Genomic DNA, 17,429 nt, shown 5'->3' on the forward strand with positions numbered 1-17,429 from the left:
GAGGCCTCGCTCCATCCATCAAGGCACCGTATTGTTCGCAAGTATCTTTTACTACAACATGTCTACAGAACGTCTTGTGAGTGTGTGCAGCCGTGCCTCCGGATTAAACTGACAGCTCAGGATCTCGCTGCCCAAGTTGTGCAGTCGCTTCACACTGGTGTCGGCAGTGCCAGTCATGCTCACCCATCGGCCGGTTCCCTATCATCGGACGATGCAGGCTACCAATATTTCGAGAGCCTTCTGGCAAACGTCGCCTTCGATGTCGAGTTGCACGGTCTCGCTCTCCGTTCGACTGCATCGCCGAGTGAGATGCGCTGTCCGCTTTTGAGAAGGTCAGAGTCCAAGCAGCAAGGTACGACTACGAAGCTCCGAGCACATCTCATCAAATCACTGCATAAACCGATGTTACAAGTTCAACCTCTTGCAGTGCTAATTTCCAGCAGCAATCAATCATCTCGACGTAGTCTCGTGCTGGAAAGGCATCTCTGACGCCCAAGCTCTAGAGCTTACGCTATGGGAGCGCTTATTCCGGAGATGTCTGATCTCTCAAGTGGAGAACGACTTGCGACGCCGCACTATTGTTCAACTAAACAACGTTCGTGGTGGCGGCGAAGACGAAAAGGCTTTGCTTTCCTTGTTACGAGCACTTCCCGGCAAGCAAAGTCGTCTCATCGAGGTCAACTTGCCGAATCTCATCCACGATATGATCGGTGCTTTCTACAATGATTACTCCAGCCAAAATGCTGCCAGGAACTTTCGATGGTCGCTCGGGTCCGGTGATCTTCCAGGCTTCGTTTACAACTACATTACAACCCGCGACTGCTTCCTGCGCAGTTCAGAGGGGCTGTTCGTGTCAGCAGAAATGACGCTCGACTACTATACCATGCCCGTGGTCCATGCCGTCGTCAGGCTACGTTGGCAACCGCCCAATATCAAGTTCAGACCTATTCCTGCGCAACTTGGACGGAGAGGCCAATATCATATCGCCCCTTATCGTGAGCCAGACTTTTCCAGTCACAACCGCTTTCCCGACACCGTCGTTTACACAGTGACGCGGTCTACATCGACGGTCCAATGGGATAGTTTTAGCAAACTTTTTCGCGCACAGGCACCAGATACCCCAACACTATCTGAGACGCTCGTTCAAGCCAGCATGGTCACACATTTTCCAGACAACGTACGCTTCGAATGTGTATCGCGGTATGCCGTCAAGGTTCAAGTTGTAGACACGCTTCAAGTCAATGGGATGCCAGACGAATACAGACCACAGACCGAAGTCACATCGCCGCCCCTAACGCCACCGTATGTCAGCGAGTCCTGCCCCAAGAAACCCGCTTCACACAAGCTCCAACGGCATTGTGACCTCGAACCTAGTTTCCTTGAATCATCGAAGAAGCATCTTCCTGATTCACCTAAGAAACGAAAGGCTGTATTACACTCCACAAGCGACGATGGAATGCCACCGGCGGAACTGGTGTATGAAGGATCTGACCCTGACCTCAAACGTCAGAAGCTGGAACTGCGTAGCGATATCGACATGCTTGCTGGAATTGTTAAATGGCATGATCAACATTCTGCGATGGACGAGTGTGAAGCTGTGCTCGAAGCGGTCGAAACCTTTCGTCAGAACGTAGAGAGCCGAACTTCTTCTGTTGAACGTGGACCCAGTGAAGTGGTACTTCGTTTACAGATGGCAGTCGCCCCAGCACTCCACTTGGTCTACTCAGCAATTAAAAAGGAATTGTCGGACCTGTCAGACCTGAAGTTGGACAATTACTGCACGCCCGTCAAGGAGAAAAAAGAGGTCCCACTTAGTCCTGGCGGTCAACTGGCAACGCCACCAGAGTCTCCTATGAAAGCTAGAACTAGCTTTGCTAGCGCTTCCGAATCGTCCAGCAATGCAAGTATTCTTGATACAACGAATCCGGCTGTAGAAGTGAAGGGCGCTCACGACTCGTGCTCAAGCAAGCTTTTTCAAAACGAGATTCAGAAGAATTTTCGCGAGTTCGAGGAGGCTGCCAAGCGCAGGAAGACTGATCCCACTACTGCATCCAGCCACGATGTGGGCGATATGGACTTTGAGCGCATCTTTCTGGAAGATAGCGAGGTAGAGGGGGTTAGTGGATTGAGCGATGATATGGACGGGCTGACGGTGGATGAGGAGTCAGACTGATGGGTGGGTGATTATGTTGAGCCGACGATTGTATTACCTCGTCGGTAGGGCTAGTGTATTGAGGACTATTTCGTATTCCTTGAGCCGTCCGACCTTGTTCACGCGCTAATGTAAACGTGCCTTGAAGATCTTGGCTGCGTGGTGCACTGCCATTCCTAGGAGCAAAGGAATGCGAATGCAATCAGAATACATTGTGCTGGCGGAGCACAATATAGGTTATACGCGCTTGTGAGTGTGTAAACGATCATGTGTACCCTGTTTGTACTAACACCAATCGTATGAGGTGGAATATACTATACCAGGTGTGTGTTATTGTAGTTTAGCAAACATCGAACGGCCACGGTCTCCACCACATATTAATATAACCCGATCATCAGAGTCCCAGTTCTGATGAGTTTCTTTGCTTTCTTCCCGTTGCCATGTTTTTTAGATACTTTGAAGATCAGTCGTGGCTCGCTTTACCCGCCCTCGTACCGTTTATCATCTCATTGTATTTTATCAGCATCGAAGAGCCCAATCGAGAAACACATGTCGACCCAACTCAGTTCCGCGATGACCCCATAGAACTGGACAAGTATGTCGCATCAGGTTCAGACGAAGCCAAAGAGTCCCACGAAACGACCAAAAGCGACGACTATGTATCTTGTGCCACCGAGCTCCTCGCAAGCGCGCATGATCTTTCTGATAGACTCAAAACGCTTCATAATTGCATCTAATATCGCCTCGACAATGCGCGATTGCTATACCTACGTTCAAAGCTCAAAATCGCTGCTTTGTACCAGGCGCAGAACCGAATTTGTGATCTGGAAGCAGAAGCTGATGGCCTCGCGCAAGCAATTCGTAGGTTATTGGATATACAGGAGCTGTGTGCTGGTGAGAGAGACCAAGTGACGGAATGGAGAAACATCATATGGGAGTTGGGTGAGGAGATTGAGAGAGTGATCCGGGATATGAATGGCGATGAGCACAGGAGAGGTAATGATGGGCATGAGAATTTGGATGGTAGAGGGCCTGGTGGTGTGAATGGACGTCACGACCAGCGTTCAACATTTCCGCTGCCTTTTCCAGATGGACTTCACTTGCCAGATGGTCTTAACGGTTCTAGACGCCTAGCATGTGTTGACGACTTCAACAACAGTTTTCCTCACTGCACTAGAAGATGTCCATGGACTACAAGGAGAGTACGATGTCAGCATATATGGCCTGGCTGGTTGGTACCAAGGCTCCAACCGCATAGGTCACGGCATGATCTTGAGAAGCTTCCGTCGCCAGATGTCACCATGCCCATTCGCGGCTCCCCAGCTCCCAATCAAGAAGCAAACGAGATGGCGACTGCAAGGCGTAGTTGCAGCGAAGAAGAAGGCGGGATGGCCTTGCCATCGGACTCTTCGATCCATCTGCCAGACTTGTCTTGTCGGACGTCAAATAAGACGCAAACTCTTGATGGGGAAGAACATGGTGCAGCGAGTTGTGGGCGGAGAGGCGCGCCGCTTCCAGACAGCAATGATGGACATGCGCCACAGAGCAGGGAAATCTTCGAGGATCCTTGGTATCCAGATGGATTCAGTTTGCCGGATGCTGGGGGTGGAGAAGAGCAGGCCGAATATGGATCTGGACTTTGTGATTCTTCTCGTGAAAGCAAGCTCGACACTGCCAAAATACTCGTGTAGGTCTACTGGTGGAGACGGCCCTATGGAACAATGTAATTCTAGAAGGCGTAGGAACCCTTTCACAAGCAGCAAACCTGTATTGGAGATGGTTCAAGACGGTAGAAACTCTGGGAAGCTCAACCCAGGCCCATTGAAGAGATGTCGTGATATAGCGATTCACAAACGTCATGCCGCAAGGCAAACAGCGTGTTCACACCATCCACCTTCATTGCTCCAGCTGCCCTCCTCCTTTGCAGACGCATAGCGAAAAAGCCGCATCTACCCGGCTTCCCCTCGCACCTACCCAAACCGTACACCACGTGTGGCTCAGCAGATAACGTCGCCGGACGTACCTCGCTCTTACCCCGCCCCAGCTTTTGTCGCTTAAACCTGCGTCCCCCGCCACTTTTCCTCCGTCCTAGCTTTCAATCACGCCATTTCACGTGCGCCGCCAGACTACGTTCGACCACTATGGTTCAGGTACGCCCCAGATTTTCTGCTCGGAATGCCTAATGCGGTAGACTATGTCTTCACCATTAGCTGGTTTCGGTATGGCAGGACTAACAACCTGGGCGTAGCTCGAGTATTCGGTCGAAGAGCCGCTTAACCGCGAGCCAGAGCTTGAGAAGTTAGTCCAGAGGTATGTTGTAGCGTCTCAGTCTGGGGATACAAGCACATTGTGTGGAGACACGGCGATGAAAGGCGTTAGTTGGGCGCGAGTCATTCCCTGCGCGGTGTCTACCTGCGCTGCAACAGAGCTCAGTCTGCTTTCTTTTGGGGAACAATGATATACCGGATACTCTCGGTAGTAACACAGCCATTACGATGCTAATGCTGGGTACAGTTTCATTACCCAAGACGGCTACGACCGCAACCACGGCCCCATTCCCCACATCGATGCGAGCACGCACAGAGTCTCCGTTACCGGCCTCGTCAACAATGAACTCTCACTTTCCATTTCAGACCTCGAAGCACTTCCACAACATACCGTGATATGCGCACTGCAATGTGCCGGCAACCGGCGTCATACCATGCGTACAAAGCTGAAGGAGGTGTCCGGCATCGATTGGTTCGACGGTGCTGTCATGAACTGCAAGTGGACTGGACCTCTGCTGAAAGATGTTCTGGAGAAAGCTGGCGTCAAAGTCGAGGATGATAAGCTAAAGGAAGCGCATGTGGCCTTCTCATGCTACCAGACGACTACGCAAGAGGATGACTTCTACGGTGCCAGCATTCCACTGTCACGAGCCATGGATCGTGAAAGCTCAATCATGCTCGCGTTGAAGATGAATGACAAGCCTCTTCCGCCTAACCATGGAGCTCCAGTCCGCGTTGTCACACCAGGTATCGCTGGAGCGAGAAGCGTCAAGTGGCTTGATGCCATCTCAGTCCAGCTAAGCGAGAGCCAAAGCTACTACCAGCAACATGACTACAAGATCTTACCCCCAGAAGCTGATTGCAAAGAAAAGGCAGAGGAGTACTGGGGCAAGGTTGACGCGCTAAACGACATGCCTGTCAACAGTGTCATTGGAGTTCCAAAGTCAGGTACCACTGTACATCGCGACGCAGATGGGATGATTGAAGTCAAGGGATACGCGCTGCCTAGTGGTGCAGATGGGCCTATCGCCAAGGTCGAAGTCAGTGTTGACGGTGGAAAGTCGTGGACAGAGACAGAGTTGATCAAGAGCTATGAGGGTGAAGACGCAAAGGACGTTGAACTCAAGTGGGCGTGGGCGCTATGGAAAGCGAAAGTCAAGGTCGAAAAGGGGAAGAATGTCACAATCTACAGTCGGGCAACGGACAGGAGTGGTAATGTGCAAGAGAAATGTCCAAAGTGGAACTTCCGGGGTGTGGCGTACAATGGGTATGGTGAGGCTTCTGGACTGGAAGTTGTCTGACGTTGATGGCTGGTTCTCTCAATAGCGGATGTGGCAGACTGATTCAGATTCGTGTTTTAGCCTACATATTGGTCGCATAGCACGACCTTACGAATGTTATGAATGAACGAGTTCAACGTTGTAACAGCGGGACATACTAACTAGTCATGTCGTCAGGGCGTTCATGGAGGTGCGCATTTCATATTTCCATATATTGAGAAGCTCCATATCAAACGCCACCAAGAAACTCCTGTTACGCTATGCATTCATGATTCATGACCTCTCTCTAATCTCCTCCGTCTCCCTCCATACACACCCTGTCTCAAAACCCCTACAGCCCCAGACTCTTCCTGACATTCGTCCGCACAATCTTCTCGTACTCGTCCCTCTTTTCTCTCCACATCCGCGCCGCGTCCACATTCGCTGGACTCTCATCGTTCGGCTCTGCCAACATGCTCATGACGCTAATCAAGATCTTCTCGACGCTTTGTATGGGCGACCACCGCTCGGAGGCTTGTTCGTAGTGCATGGGGTCTTCGCCGGGTGCGTGGAGAATCGAGATACAGACTTCGCCGTTGGGATATACTGTACACAATGTTAGCACAGATTCTCGTTAGCGCATGCTCCTTGCGACCCGCAAGTAAGGGAACATGGGCAGCATGTTGTAGGTGACCAAACATACCATTTGGATGCCACATCTCGGTGACAAACTTCATCTTTGGCGGCGCAAGTGGGTAGTCTTTCGGGAACCGCAACTCTGCAGGGAAGACGCCGCCTTCAAAGGGTGTGCCCTCCGGGCCTTGGATCAGCGCTTCCCAGATGAACATGTCGTCTTCGCTGACCGGGCCGGCAGTGATGCCCTCTGGCGGGTCGTTGGAGAGCATGCGGTACTCTTTGAAAAGGCGCTTTGAAGCTGACGAAGCCATGATGTGTCTCGGAAGTGTGCGTGTGCCGAAGGTGACAGCAGTGCTATAGGCGCGGGGGGTGGGGCTTTTGACGTGTTGGGTTTGGGTGGTGAAGGCTAGCCGTTTACGTCGTGAAGCAAGGAACGGTGCTGTAGAGAGTGAACAAGGTATTGCGCTGTGACTGAAACACCAGAACCGGAAGGGATGGAGTCGTGGATGGTTAGATGAAAGCGTTCCGGGCGGACGATGACGGTTCCGACACGTCGGCTTCGGCAATGCGCGGTTTAGCGCCAAGGCACGTGCTCCACTTCTGCCATGAAGTGCTTGCGACGAATTGATCCTTTACAAACTTCCAGACTTGTGGTTCAGCACGAACCGAATATTCGAATCGAACATCAAGTATTCATTACAATTGTTCTAAGCATCGTGCATCGCTAACCAAACACTTCAATCATAAACCGGTACTCAAGCTTTCTGTCCTCGTTCCTTGCCCTTGCGGTCAACACGCTACACTGGTCGGCAATCTGCTGACCTATGACAGGCGGACCGCAGAAGAAGACACCGATTTTGATCTCATCGTCTTTATTGCCGTCCTTCTCGTTTATTCGACCCGCCAGAACTTTGCTCATATCGTCGTAATGCGCCTCCATGATGCGCCGAATATCCGGACGTCCGAAATGTGTCGGGTTGACAAGACCAGTGATAGGCGAGTGTGGATGATCCTCTGTTCGATGCTTCTCGAGTAACCAGCGGAAAACGTGTTGCGATATTTGCTTGCGTTTCTGCGTCACGTAGGTGTTGATGCGGATGTCGAGATCCGGGCTGTCCGTCCTGTGGCGAAAGACCTCGTTCAGGAGATCAGAGAACCATAAGAGGTTGTTCTTGTCGCGCACCATCCAATGCAAGTCGACTCGGCGGTGGTTCGTATACGGTGAAGGCTCCCTGAGGGTTTCGTCGGATGATTCTGGGGACTCATCTCTAGACTTGACGCGTTCGAGTTCGTGGTGCTGAAGGTCTGTCAGCACACCAGAGAAAGGCGTTATGCCGATACCGGCCCTACGATGTGTTAGTGAACCACTTAATCATAAAGTAAGCAATCTAACGTACCCAAAGACCATGCTGTATTCAAAGTCGTAGAATCGCTGAGCAGGTGCGCCAAACGGCCCGTCGAGGCCGATCTTGATCGTCGACCGTCCTCCCTCCTTGACCAGATCACGAAGCGAGTTTGTCCAGTCACCATCAGCCTTGATGTGGACCTGCATGGTATTGTTGATGCACGTGGAAACAGTGAACGGATGCCACTGGAATCGAGACAGTTGCGGAATTTGTACAAAGACGTACTGGCCGGCTTTGTAGTCCCACGGACGAGTCTTGGGCACCTGCGCAGTGATTACGACAGTCTCATCATCCAACAGCTCAAGATCCGCAAGGATGGGACGAAAGCTTAGAACCAAGCGCCAAACGCGTTCAAGTAGGACCATGAGTGTGGGGAAGGCGAGCCAGTAGCCGAACATGGGCCATTGCAGCAGGTGCGCAGTTCCGTGCGCCATCATGAAGCCAATGATTGGGAACATGAGCAGATGAGCCAGTTGGAAGACTTCGTAGCTCCACTTGCGTATTTGAGGCATGCTCATAAGTGCGAGGAGATAGAACAACCCAAGTGACGTGAGACCGGTCCATCCTGGTAATGACCGAAGGTAGTCAGTGTACGAGCGTGGCACTGCGTCCTGTCCAACGATATTGGCAACTGCACCCTGTCGACTAGCCATACTGCCAAAGACAAAAGAGCCGCCGAGGTGACCAATAGCATGGAGTGTCGCAAAGACCAATGCGACGATGGACATCTTGATGTGGAAACTCTGGGACAGATCCCAGTTGATGAACCTCGAGATGAAGTAGAATCGCCGAAGAAATGTCGAGAGCCATCTTGACATGGACAGAATGAGGAAGAAGAAGGTTGGGTAGAGCACGCCAGCGCATGTCTTGGATAGGACTGCTCCCCATCCGAATGCAGGCGTATACTGGTCAAAGGTCAGATATTTGACAAACTGCCAGACGCCAAAGCCGATCATCAAGAGTAAGACCAGTGCAAGAAACATGATTTCAGGCCCTTTGACGGCCCAATATGCCCGTGCTCGTCGGTACAGAGACACCTGCTTCAGGTAGTCGTCCTCGTCTTTTGCCTCCTTCCGGTCTTGCTCCAAGGATGGTATCTCCCACGTCTTCACGGTTCTGGCAAAGGTGTCTCGGTTGATGTGGTCCTCCCGCGTTCCAATGACATTTCTGAGAAACTCGTGTCGAGCTTCATCGCCCCGAGATCCATGGTGTAAGTTGTGTGGCTGCGGTTTGGGAGCTATTTCCTTGTGCACTTGGTCCAGCTTGCGTTCCAACTCCCAGTAGTCGACATTGCCATCTTTGTCGTGATCGAGGTCGTCAATAAACTTCTTGATTTCTTCGTCGGTAAGGAACTGTTGTGAAGACATCGACGTGCCGGTAATTCCGGGAATGTATTAGATCGGATTGCGGGAGTAGGTGATGGATCAGCTGCCACATGTGGCTCAACGGCAACGGTCATCTTTAAGATCTTCCTGATCCAGTTCCCTGATCAGCCCAGGTGTTTGCTGGTGGTCGACCCACGTAGGCCAAGGCGTCATGATAAAGCGTCGCCAATGACAAGGTCTCAACAATGGAGTGCTAAGAAAACAAGAGCACCTAAGACGGAGTAGGCGCCGGGGGGCACGACTTGTAACAGTTGGCGGAGCGGAACCTGGTCCTAGGCACAATTTCCGCCTGCTGCACAGCCACTCAGCGTTTGGACCAAGACCTCCGCCCAGGTGTTAACTCTGCATGCATGCGCGGCGAACAAGGATACCGGATATCGGAAGATGGCATGCAGCCACAGGTGAAATGGTCAGCGCTGCACATCAGGCAGGAACAAGGCGCAGAATCAGTTCTCTCATGCCACTGCCAATGAGATGGGATTTCCAGCACCTGGAATACGGTCTGTTGTCCTCAAGACTATCCCTTGACCCGTTCACTCGGATGACGATGTGCTAGTAGTTGGTGGATAGTCGAAAATGGCCAGAACTCGGATCGGACGTTGAGAAAGTTTGGCTGCTGTCGCCCAAGAAATCCAGGCTTGGCATGGGCGGATCAGCATGGCTACGCACGCTACGTCATCTCAAGTGCTTTTTGCAAGCCGACATCCGACCCGCGACGCGTACCGCATTTCTCGTGTGATGCTCATGACCTTTTGAATAACCTCCTCCAGATCGACCCACTCTCGGAAAGGTTCATAACTTTCCGCTTCTGGTCAGGGTCTCCTATATGAGGCGTAGAAACAGCGCCACGACGTCATGGATCCCGCCTACTAGCTGACAATGAGCCGTTCTGCGCGCGTGGGCGTGCGCAAGGCTCCGTAATCGACGATGCGTACTCCTCTTTATTTTGGCCTGATATGGATCCGTACAAGCGCTCTCCTTTCCTTGCATCTGGAGTCCCTTGTTTCTTGCCTGCAGCGGAGCTTCCTCGGCTCCTGTGTCCATTACCACAATTTTCGACATCTGCACCATGACAGACGACAAAATGTCCAGCACCGCCGCCAAGACCAGCTCTTCGATACAGCTCACACAGCGCAATGATCGTACCTTACTCATGTCTGTGGTGCAGTCGCTGGTACGACTAATGCGCACCCGTATCAGCAATCGTCAAGCGGAGCACGAAGACGGGTCCATCAAATTGAACCCGAACAAATCGAACCTCTCCCAATGTACTCTCCACGAACGAACTGTTAGCGGTGTACACATATACGACCTCATACCACCGAACCAAGCAGAGAAGAGATCGAAGAAGCGCATATACTATTTTGCTGGTGGTAGCTGGCAAGAACCACCTTCGCCTCAACACTACAAGATATGTGCCAAGCTAGCCAAAGACATGTCCGACACTTCTATATCAATCGTCTCCACACCGCTTGCCCCGAACGATCCAGCGCCAAAGTCTTTCCCTGTATGCCAAAACATGTATCGCGCTTTGATGACCGAGGCAGAAGAGGCTGGAGAGAAGGTTGTACTGGCAGGCGATTCGTCGGGTGGTAATATTGCGCTGTGCCTGGTATTAGAAGCTCTCCGCGAGGATAGCGAGCAAGAAGGCGTAGAGATCAAACAAAGACCACACCCTGTCGCCATTATGAATATATGCCCGTCGACAGATCTTACACGCGCCAATCCCGATATCGACAAAGTTGCACCTCGAGACCCTCTGCTCACACCCAAGATCATCAGGTTGACAGCAAGAGCATGGCAAGGCGACTGGGATCCCGCCGATCGCCGAATCTCACCAATCAACGCCGACGTCTCACTACTTGCGAAGAAGGGCATCAAAGTCCACGGTATAACTGCTGGGTGCGATGTATTAAGCCCCGACGGTGTCATCTTCCGCAACAAGTGCGCCGAGGCAGGTGTCATCGGTGAGTGGGTTCACTGGGAGAAGCAGATGCACTGCTTCGTCCTTACCATGCCATATGGATTAGCAGAGGCAAAAGAAGCTACCCAGTGGGTCATTGATGTATTGAAGAAGGAATGAGGGGGGAACGCCGTCCTGTGTCCGAGTAAGAAATACCCTTGCATTCCACGAAATCGTGGCTACTTAGTTTTAATATTACAGTTTTCGACTGCCTTCAAGGCCCAAACGCTCGCAACTCTCGCATATCTCTATGACGGTCACTTTCCAATGACGCAAGCTCATTTGCAGCCATCGTGTACTTTTCCATCCTTTTTCTTGTCGCTCGCATACTCGCCAGTGCCACTTCGCCGCCAATGTCTGGTTTCGACAGCTTCCGTCTCAGTCCCACAGACTCATCGCTGTTCTCATCAAGGAAACCAAGCTCCACAAGCCGATTTCGCACTTGTGTTTCCGTTTCCTCGTCGTAGAAGAAGCGTCCAAGCTTCATGAGACTTCTCTGTACGAAGCTCTTAAGCGTCGGAATAGTAGCAGCTATCAACGCCAGCTCGAGCTCCAACATCGACCACAGCGTAGGCATAACAGTTGTGCGAAAGATATCTTGAGATGTGTAGATCATGTTCGCATCCGCGGTACGCAAGATAGCGAACGAAGAGGCAAACAGGCCAAGACCCATCAGCACGCATAGAAAAATCTTCTCGCCACGTGGTCGATGCAACTTTCGGATGAACGTTATCGGTATGAAGGAAAATATGAGGTCTGTTGAAACGTGAACGGTACTCGCAGCGGCGATGTTTCCCGTTATGAGCTCCCGAGGTACACATTCTACACCTCCTCTGAGGAGGACGCTAGGATCCCAGTATATGCTGAATGGTTGGCATTGCAGGAATTGGAAGAATGTTGATGTCATGGCTGTCAGAATGAGTAGCACAATCGTGCTGTAGAGGAAAATGCGCCATGCGCGTGTTTGTTTGATGCGAAGCAAGAGCAGGGCGACTGAGATCTTGATGAGACAAATCGACACGTTCCAGAGGGCTTGACAGAGGAAGATGAGTCGCATGGCAGCGAGGCGCGAGGCTGCCGAAACGTACTTCGTGCGTTGGCCGAAGCCATTGGCGCATGCTAGGCAAACGATGATGTACTTCGTTATCGCAAGGACCTACACACGTTCAAGATCAGGTATGCGTTGGTGAAGGACGGAGTCTGGCTTACTGTTGCTGCAACGGCCGTCCAATCGTCCAGATGCAGATTCCAAAGCGGCCTCATTCTCGACCAGAGTCTTGCGGAAAGTAAAAGAACAGCAAGTAGTGTCAGACTACCGCATAAGCCGAGGAGAAGGGGTGCCTGTGTGTCATTGCGCTTGGGATCGGGCATCAGCTGTCTAACACGTAGCTCCATACTATCAACCGCAGAATGTAAATGGAGCGCTGGTATCATGCCAATGTGCGCCAAAAAGCGGTAAGAAGAGAAAAGAAAGATTAAAACTGCCCTCAAGCACGACGGCCGGGACTCTCAAGTCTATACCAGTCGTACTCAGCCGCCGTGGTCAACAATACACTCTACTCGGGCACCGCATAATGACACAACTCCCCAATCACATATTCCAGACCAATTGAGCCCCTAGCCCACAGGAAAATTGTTCAGACTCGTCTCTCCCATTGGTCCACGATTCGTGGTTCGTAAATACTACCCTGTTGCCGTTGCGGTCGCAGTGTGTCAGAAGTGTTTCGCGTAGTCGCATAATCGCAATTATCCATGTACCCCACAAACTGGCGTACTCAGACGACATTTCGAGGTCTTGAACTTATGCAGATGTTGAGGTCGTGTTTGAGATGATAGAATGGGGTGCAAAGAATGATGGGTGGCAGCGACGGCGGCCAAGGAATGTGAAAGGGAATGTTCATAGAGGGGGCAAGCCTTCGAGTCAAGAGCTGATGCCATATGACGAGAGTTTCAGGGTACGATTGAAGAACTGTGGTGCATCAGATAAGCAGGAAAGACAGCACTTGAGTGAAAAGGTGGGAAGGTTACAAAGCCTGGTTCAACGTAGGCCGTATACTGTAAGCGGTCAGGCTAAGTTTTTTGAATGGGTAACAACTCCGTTCCTTCACATCCGATCACAAGACACCAAGGATTAGTCTTTCCGTGCGGTCAGGTAAATCTCGAGGAATGAACATGGTTAAACGGAGTGGCTGTGCTGACAATATCTACAATCATGCTAACTGTCGGATGTGTACGGGGGATAGTGTATGTACCGAGCTAGCTATGATAGGATGGGACCCACATATACCTCGGCATGAACAATCCTTGGCAAACTCATGTGACACTAACTGGAAAGGGTAGACCTGCCGCCATACAACCACTCCTAGCAGTTATGCGACACGTCTCCTAGCTATCCATCAACCTACCACCATTCAGGGTGTTGCTGTTCAATCGTCCCTGTTTCTTCAATAGCAAGGTCTAGTGCTGAGGTGAGGCCGCCTATTCCTCATCCCACTAGTCGGATTTGCTAGTCGTTGATTCGTGCAAACGAATTCCCCCACGTCCCGCAAATTCCTCTACCCCAAGGCTCCATCTCCACCTTTAGAACGCCAAGTGCGGAGATTTGTTCTTTGCTCTTGCTATTCCAGGGGAATGTTACCTATCCTGGACCACCCGGCCGGCCGGATTGTTACTCGTGTCAAGGGCATTGCTGAAAAGGCAGTATGATGGCGTTCGCCTGCACACGGCACACAACATTTGCCCAGGCGCGAGATCCAGATCCTCATCGTGAACTCTTGGCCCTGCATGGACGCATTGTGGTCTGCTATATAACACCAGGTATCTAGGTAGTTTTCCAACGATCAGCGAGGTTTGTCTCCGCAACGAGTTACCTTTTACCCGGTATGTCCTCTACCAAGACCAGCCTCACGGCTCTCGCCCTGGGCCTCTCGTCACTTCTTGCCCCGGCCTTCGGCGCTCCTTCGGAATCTTACAACCCGGCCAAACCTGTCAAGGACCCCTACTCTAGAGACTACTGGCCTGCGCCTCGCAGAATCACAGGTCAAGACTTGGACGGTACACTTGGCGGTGTTCACATTCACGACCCGAGTGTTGTGCTTGGACCAGATGGCCACTACTACTCTTTCTCTTCTCACGGCTTGGCCACAACATCTCGTGCTTCGAAGAAGAATAGCCTAGATGGGTACTGGGAGGTTGTCAGCCAAGTCTTGCAGCCGCCTGGTAGTATCGATGACCCTGCTCAGGCAAATCGTCTATGGTGAGAAACAGCAACCTAGAAAATGCTCCAAGGTGTCAAGTTCTAACGCGATAATGCAGGGCTCCTGATGTCCACAAGATCGGCGATACCTACTACTGCTACTACACCGTCTCTGACTTCGGTGTCTCAAAGTCCTTCATTGGGCTCGCCACATCGAAGACCCTGCAAAATGGGTCCTGGACCGACCACGGCATGGTCGTCTCCTCCAACAGCACTGACGCGCCCTTTCCGCTGAGCAAGACCAACACCATCGACGCAGCTTTCATCCAAGATGCTAAGACTGGTAAAAACTACCTTACCTACGGCTCATGGTGGGCCAATATCTGGCAGTTCGAGTTGACCAAAGATCTCAAATCTGTCAAGATCCCTACTGCACGTCAGCTAAGCTACACCTATGACCCCGTGCTGCCGACCAAAGAGCAGGCATACGCCAACATGTCCCTTAACTGGGGAGGCGCATCCGCTGAGGAGGCCCCGTACATCAGCTACAACAAGAAGCAAGGCTTCTACTACCTCTGGTATTCGGCGGGATTCTGCTGTGGTTACAATCCCGCTGCTCTGCCTCCACCTGGTACTGAGTACACTATCTTCGTTGGCCGTTCCAAATCTCCCCGCGGTCCTTTCGTTGATCGCAATGGAAAGGACCTCGCCGAGGGTGGTGGAAGCATGGTGTACGGCAGCCACGACAACACCTACGCTCCCGGTGGACAGGCGGTGATTTCCAACTACCACGGACGCGACGTGCTGTACTACCATTACGTCAACACCACATACGATCCGTTGTACCGGGACAACTACAAGTTCTTGGGATGGAATCCAATCGAATATGTCAAGGGGTGGCCAGTACTGGTAGAATAACTCGAAAGAGACAATTGAGAGATTGTATTAGAAAGTGTAGAATATCCGACGAGATGATTGCGCTGTCGTTGGGGACACTTGAGTACCAACAAAGCCAATAATGCAGAATATGCTACGTATATGCAATGATTACGAATGTCTTTCCTTCAAATACGATCACAGGACGCTGAAAACTAGAATGCTGAGATGATCCGCCATTTGTCGTGAATGCGTTTTGGCGTTCCAGTTCACCAGGGCACACTAAATCGTCGGAATTTGACAGAAATCTGTATCGGGAGTACAGCGTGCTAAAGTATGCCAATTTCGATATCTTGGTGATCAGTCACGGTATACAGGACTGTAATGTACCAGATCATCGCTGTTTTAACTAGTTTGGAGTCACGATTCAACCCAGAACAAGCAGAACTATCCTTGGATAACATTGGGATAAGAGATGAAGCGAACATGGGAGTCAATTATCATGATGTAGCTATTCTAGCTACAGAAGAGTTTTGACCAACAGATCCACATTCATCATCGAAGGTTTGCAATCATCTCATGGGAAAAAGAAGTCTGCGCACTAGCAACACCGCGTGTTTCCAGAACCGCCCCAAAAATGGCAACCAATCATACTGGGAGGCTGCAAAATCTGTGCTCGTTCCTGTGAGGATTGGACTTTCTAGTGGACATTCCTGGGTTAGCAGTCATGGAGCAATTTGCGTGGTGAAGCATGTACTTTGGAGGTTGCTCTGGATGGTGCTCGCTCCGAGCCAATAATGACGTAAACGGTCTCCACATGGGAGGTGAAAAGAGGTTTAGCGCAGTTCGGTCAGATCTCCCTATCCTGCCGACTCCACTTGGAAAGAGCAACACCAAGGCGGCTGCTACAATCACATCTGGACCTCAATTCACCCTCTTGCGCGCTGACAGGTTTCGATGTTACACTGCAGTTGAAGATAGGCACGATGAGCGCTGGTGGTGCATAGTATTCTTGCAGCCGCAACATCCACCACGCGTTCAATATGCCGAGATCACTCGCAGGGCTAAACTGAGTCTCGCTCCGCAACCCAGCTCACAGCTTCGCTCAAAAGCAACCCGTATAATACCTGCAATAGCAGCACTACCGAGCAGTGGGTGCGGTTCATTAACAGCACGACATGGATCCACCATCAATGTTACCCCGCAGCCATCTGCACCCGGCTGTAGTCTGCATACCACCGCAACATCACCGCTTTAGGGCCAGACTATCGCCTTGCTGGGAGATGATAGACAGTACAAGATGACTTAAGAAATGCTACCCGAATTGCTTATGTGTTAGGTAGCATGCTCGCGGACCGAAGCGTTACTGCCAAGCGTCATGTAAGGAAGGATAAATAGTCTGCGCGGGGAAGCGCAATGGAGAACGTTGTCTATTTGAAACTTCTGTTGACCTGGCTTTTCTTACTGGAAGAGTCTGCGCTCAACTCAAACCATGGGCATTCCTACCATGAAGCACGCCTTGGCCTCTTTCTTATGTGTATTCACAATATCGGCAGGCGCGCAGAATAACTCCTCACAACCACAAGCAAGATCCGGGTTTGACTATGTCGACCCTCTGATTGGCACGATCAATGGAGGTATATTCGAGGTATTCATGAAAAGATAACAGACGACTGATCTCGCATAGGCCATGTGTTTCCTGGTGCTACATTGCCATTTGGTGAGTAATGATATTTGCAGTACAAACCAAACTTGTTAACAAGTGCTAGGAATGGCCAAAGCAGGGCCCGATGTGATAGGCGAAAACCAAGGAGGGTTCTCTTCTAACGACACGGAACCGATTTATGGATATTCCCACCAACACGACTCGGGGACAGGTGGCTCACCGTCGCTTGGTAACTTCCCAATATTCGCCCAATCTGGATGTGTGAACGATGATATCAACGGGTGCCAGTATTTCAAGTTTCATCGAGCCGCTTACCGGATACCTGGAAGTGTGCATGCGAAGCCTGGTTACTTTGATATCACACTAGCCAATAACATCAGGACTGAATCAACTGTCACAAATCGCACGGCTCTGTATCGCATCACATTTCCGGAGACACCATCGACTCCTAACACAACACTATCGCCACATATATTGGTTGACCTAACAGATTTGCCGAATACAAGGAGCGAAGCAAATATTACTGTCGATACTGCAACTGGACGCATGACGGGTGGGGGAATCTTCTCGCCGTCGTTTGGTATCGGCAAGTCATACTCATATATTCACTGCATATGAAACAC

The 17,429-nt window shown here is 51.2% G+C and overlaps 6 protein-coding genes across 6 annotated transcripts; 4 read left to right on the plus strand and 2 right to left on the minus strand.

Moving 5' to 3' along the window:
- Positions 1-58: 58 nt before the first annotated feature.
- ACET3X_003337 (uncharacterized protein) lies at positions 59-2,173 on the plus strand (the record flags this gene model as incomplete). The annotated part of the gene is made up of 3 exons (XM_069448601.1): positions 59-76; positions 121-352; positions 444-2,173. 3 exons carry the CDS (start codon positions 59-61, stop codon positions 2,171-2,173), a joined length of 1,980 nt encoding a protein of 659 aa, XP_069309884.1.
- A 2,028-nt stretch (positions 2,174-4,201) lies between these two features.
- On the plus strand, positions 4,202-5,720 carry ACET3X_003338 (uncharacterized protein; the record flags this gene model as incomplete). The annotated part of the gene is made up of 3 exons (XM_069448602.1): positions 4,202-4,302; positions 4,401-4,462; positions 4,667-5,720. Exons 1-3 carry the CDS (start codon positions 4,294-4,296, stop codon positions 5,718-5,720), a joined length of 1,125 nt encoding a protein of 374 aa, XP_069309885.1. The 5' UTR covers positions 4,202-4,293.
- An 18-nt stretch (positions 5,721-5,738) lies between these two features.
- ACET3X_003339 (uncharacterized protein) lies at positions 5,739-6,824 on the minus strand. Its single transcript, XM_069448603.1, has 3 exons — positions 6,382-6,824; positions 5,858-6,284; positions 5,739-5,806 (listed from the first exon to the last, which is right to left on the minus strand). Exons 1-2 carry the CDS (start codon positions 6,623-6,625, stop codon positions 6,031-6,033), a joined length of 498 nt encoding a protein of 165 aa, XP_069309886.1. The 5' UTR covers positions 6,626-6,824; the 3' UTR covers positions 5,739-5,806; positions 5,858-6,030.
- A 214-nt stretch (positions 6,825-7,038) lies between these two features.
- Positions 7,039-9,087, minus strand: ACET3X_003340 (uncharacterized protein; the record flags this gene model as incomplete). The annotated part of the gene is made up of 2 exons (XM_069448604.1): positions 7,039-7,660; positions 7,712-9,087. The coding sequence occupies 2 exons, from the start codon at positions 9,085-9,087 to the stop codon at positions 7,039-7,041; spliced, it is 1,998 nt and encodes a 665-aa protein (XP_069309887.1).
- A 1,087-nt stretch (positions 9,088-10,174) lies between these two features.
- On the plus strand, positions 10,175-11,188 carry ACET3X_003341 (uncharacterized protein; the record flags this gene model as incomplete). Its single annotated transcript, XM_069448606.1, has 1 exon — positions 10,175-11,188. The coding sequence occupies one exon, from the start codon at positions 10,175-10,177 to the stop codon at positions 11,186-11,188; it is 1,014 nt and encodes a 337-aa protein (XP_069309888.1).
- Positions 11,189-13,950: 2,762 nt separating this feature from the next.
- On the plus strand, positions 13,951-15,182 carry ACET3X_003342 (uncharacterized protein; the record flags this gene model as incomplete). The annotated part of the gene is made up of 2 exons (XM_069448607.1): positions 13,951-14,324; positions 14,384-15,182. 2 exons carry the CDS (start codon positions 13,951-13,953, stop codon positions 15,180-15,182), a joined length of 1,173 nt encoding a protein of 390 aa, XP_069309889.1.
- Between the last annotated feature and the right edge of the window lie 2,247 nt (positions 15,183-17,429).

Source organism: Alternaria dauci, chromosome 2, assembly GCF_042100115.1.
Source record: "Alternaria dauci strain A2016 chromosome 2, whole genome shotgun sequence".
Lineage (NCBI taxonomy): Eukaryota > Fungi > Ascomycota > Dothideomycetes > Pleosporales > Pleosporaceae > Alternaria > Alternaria dauci.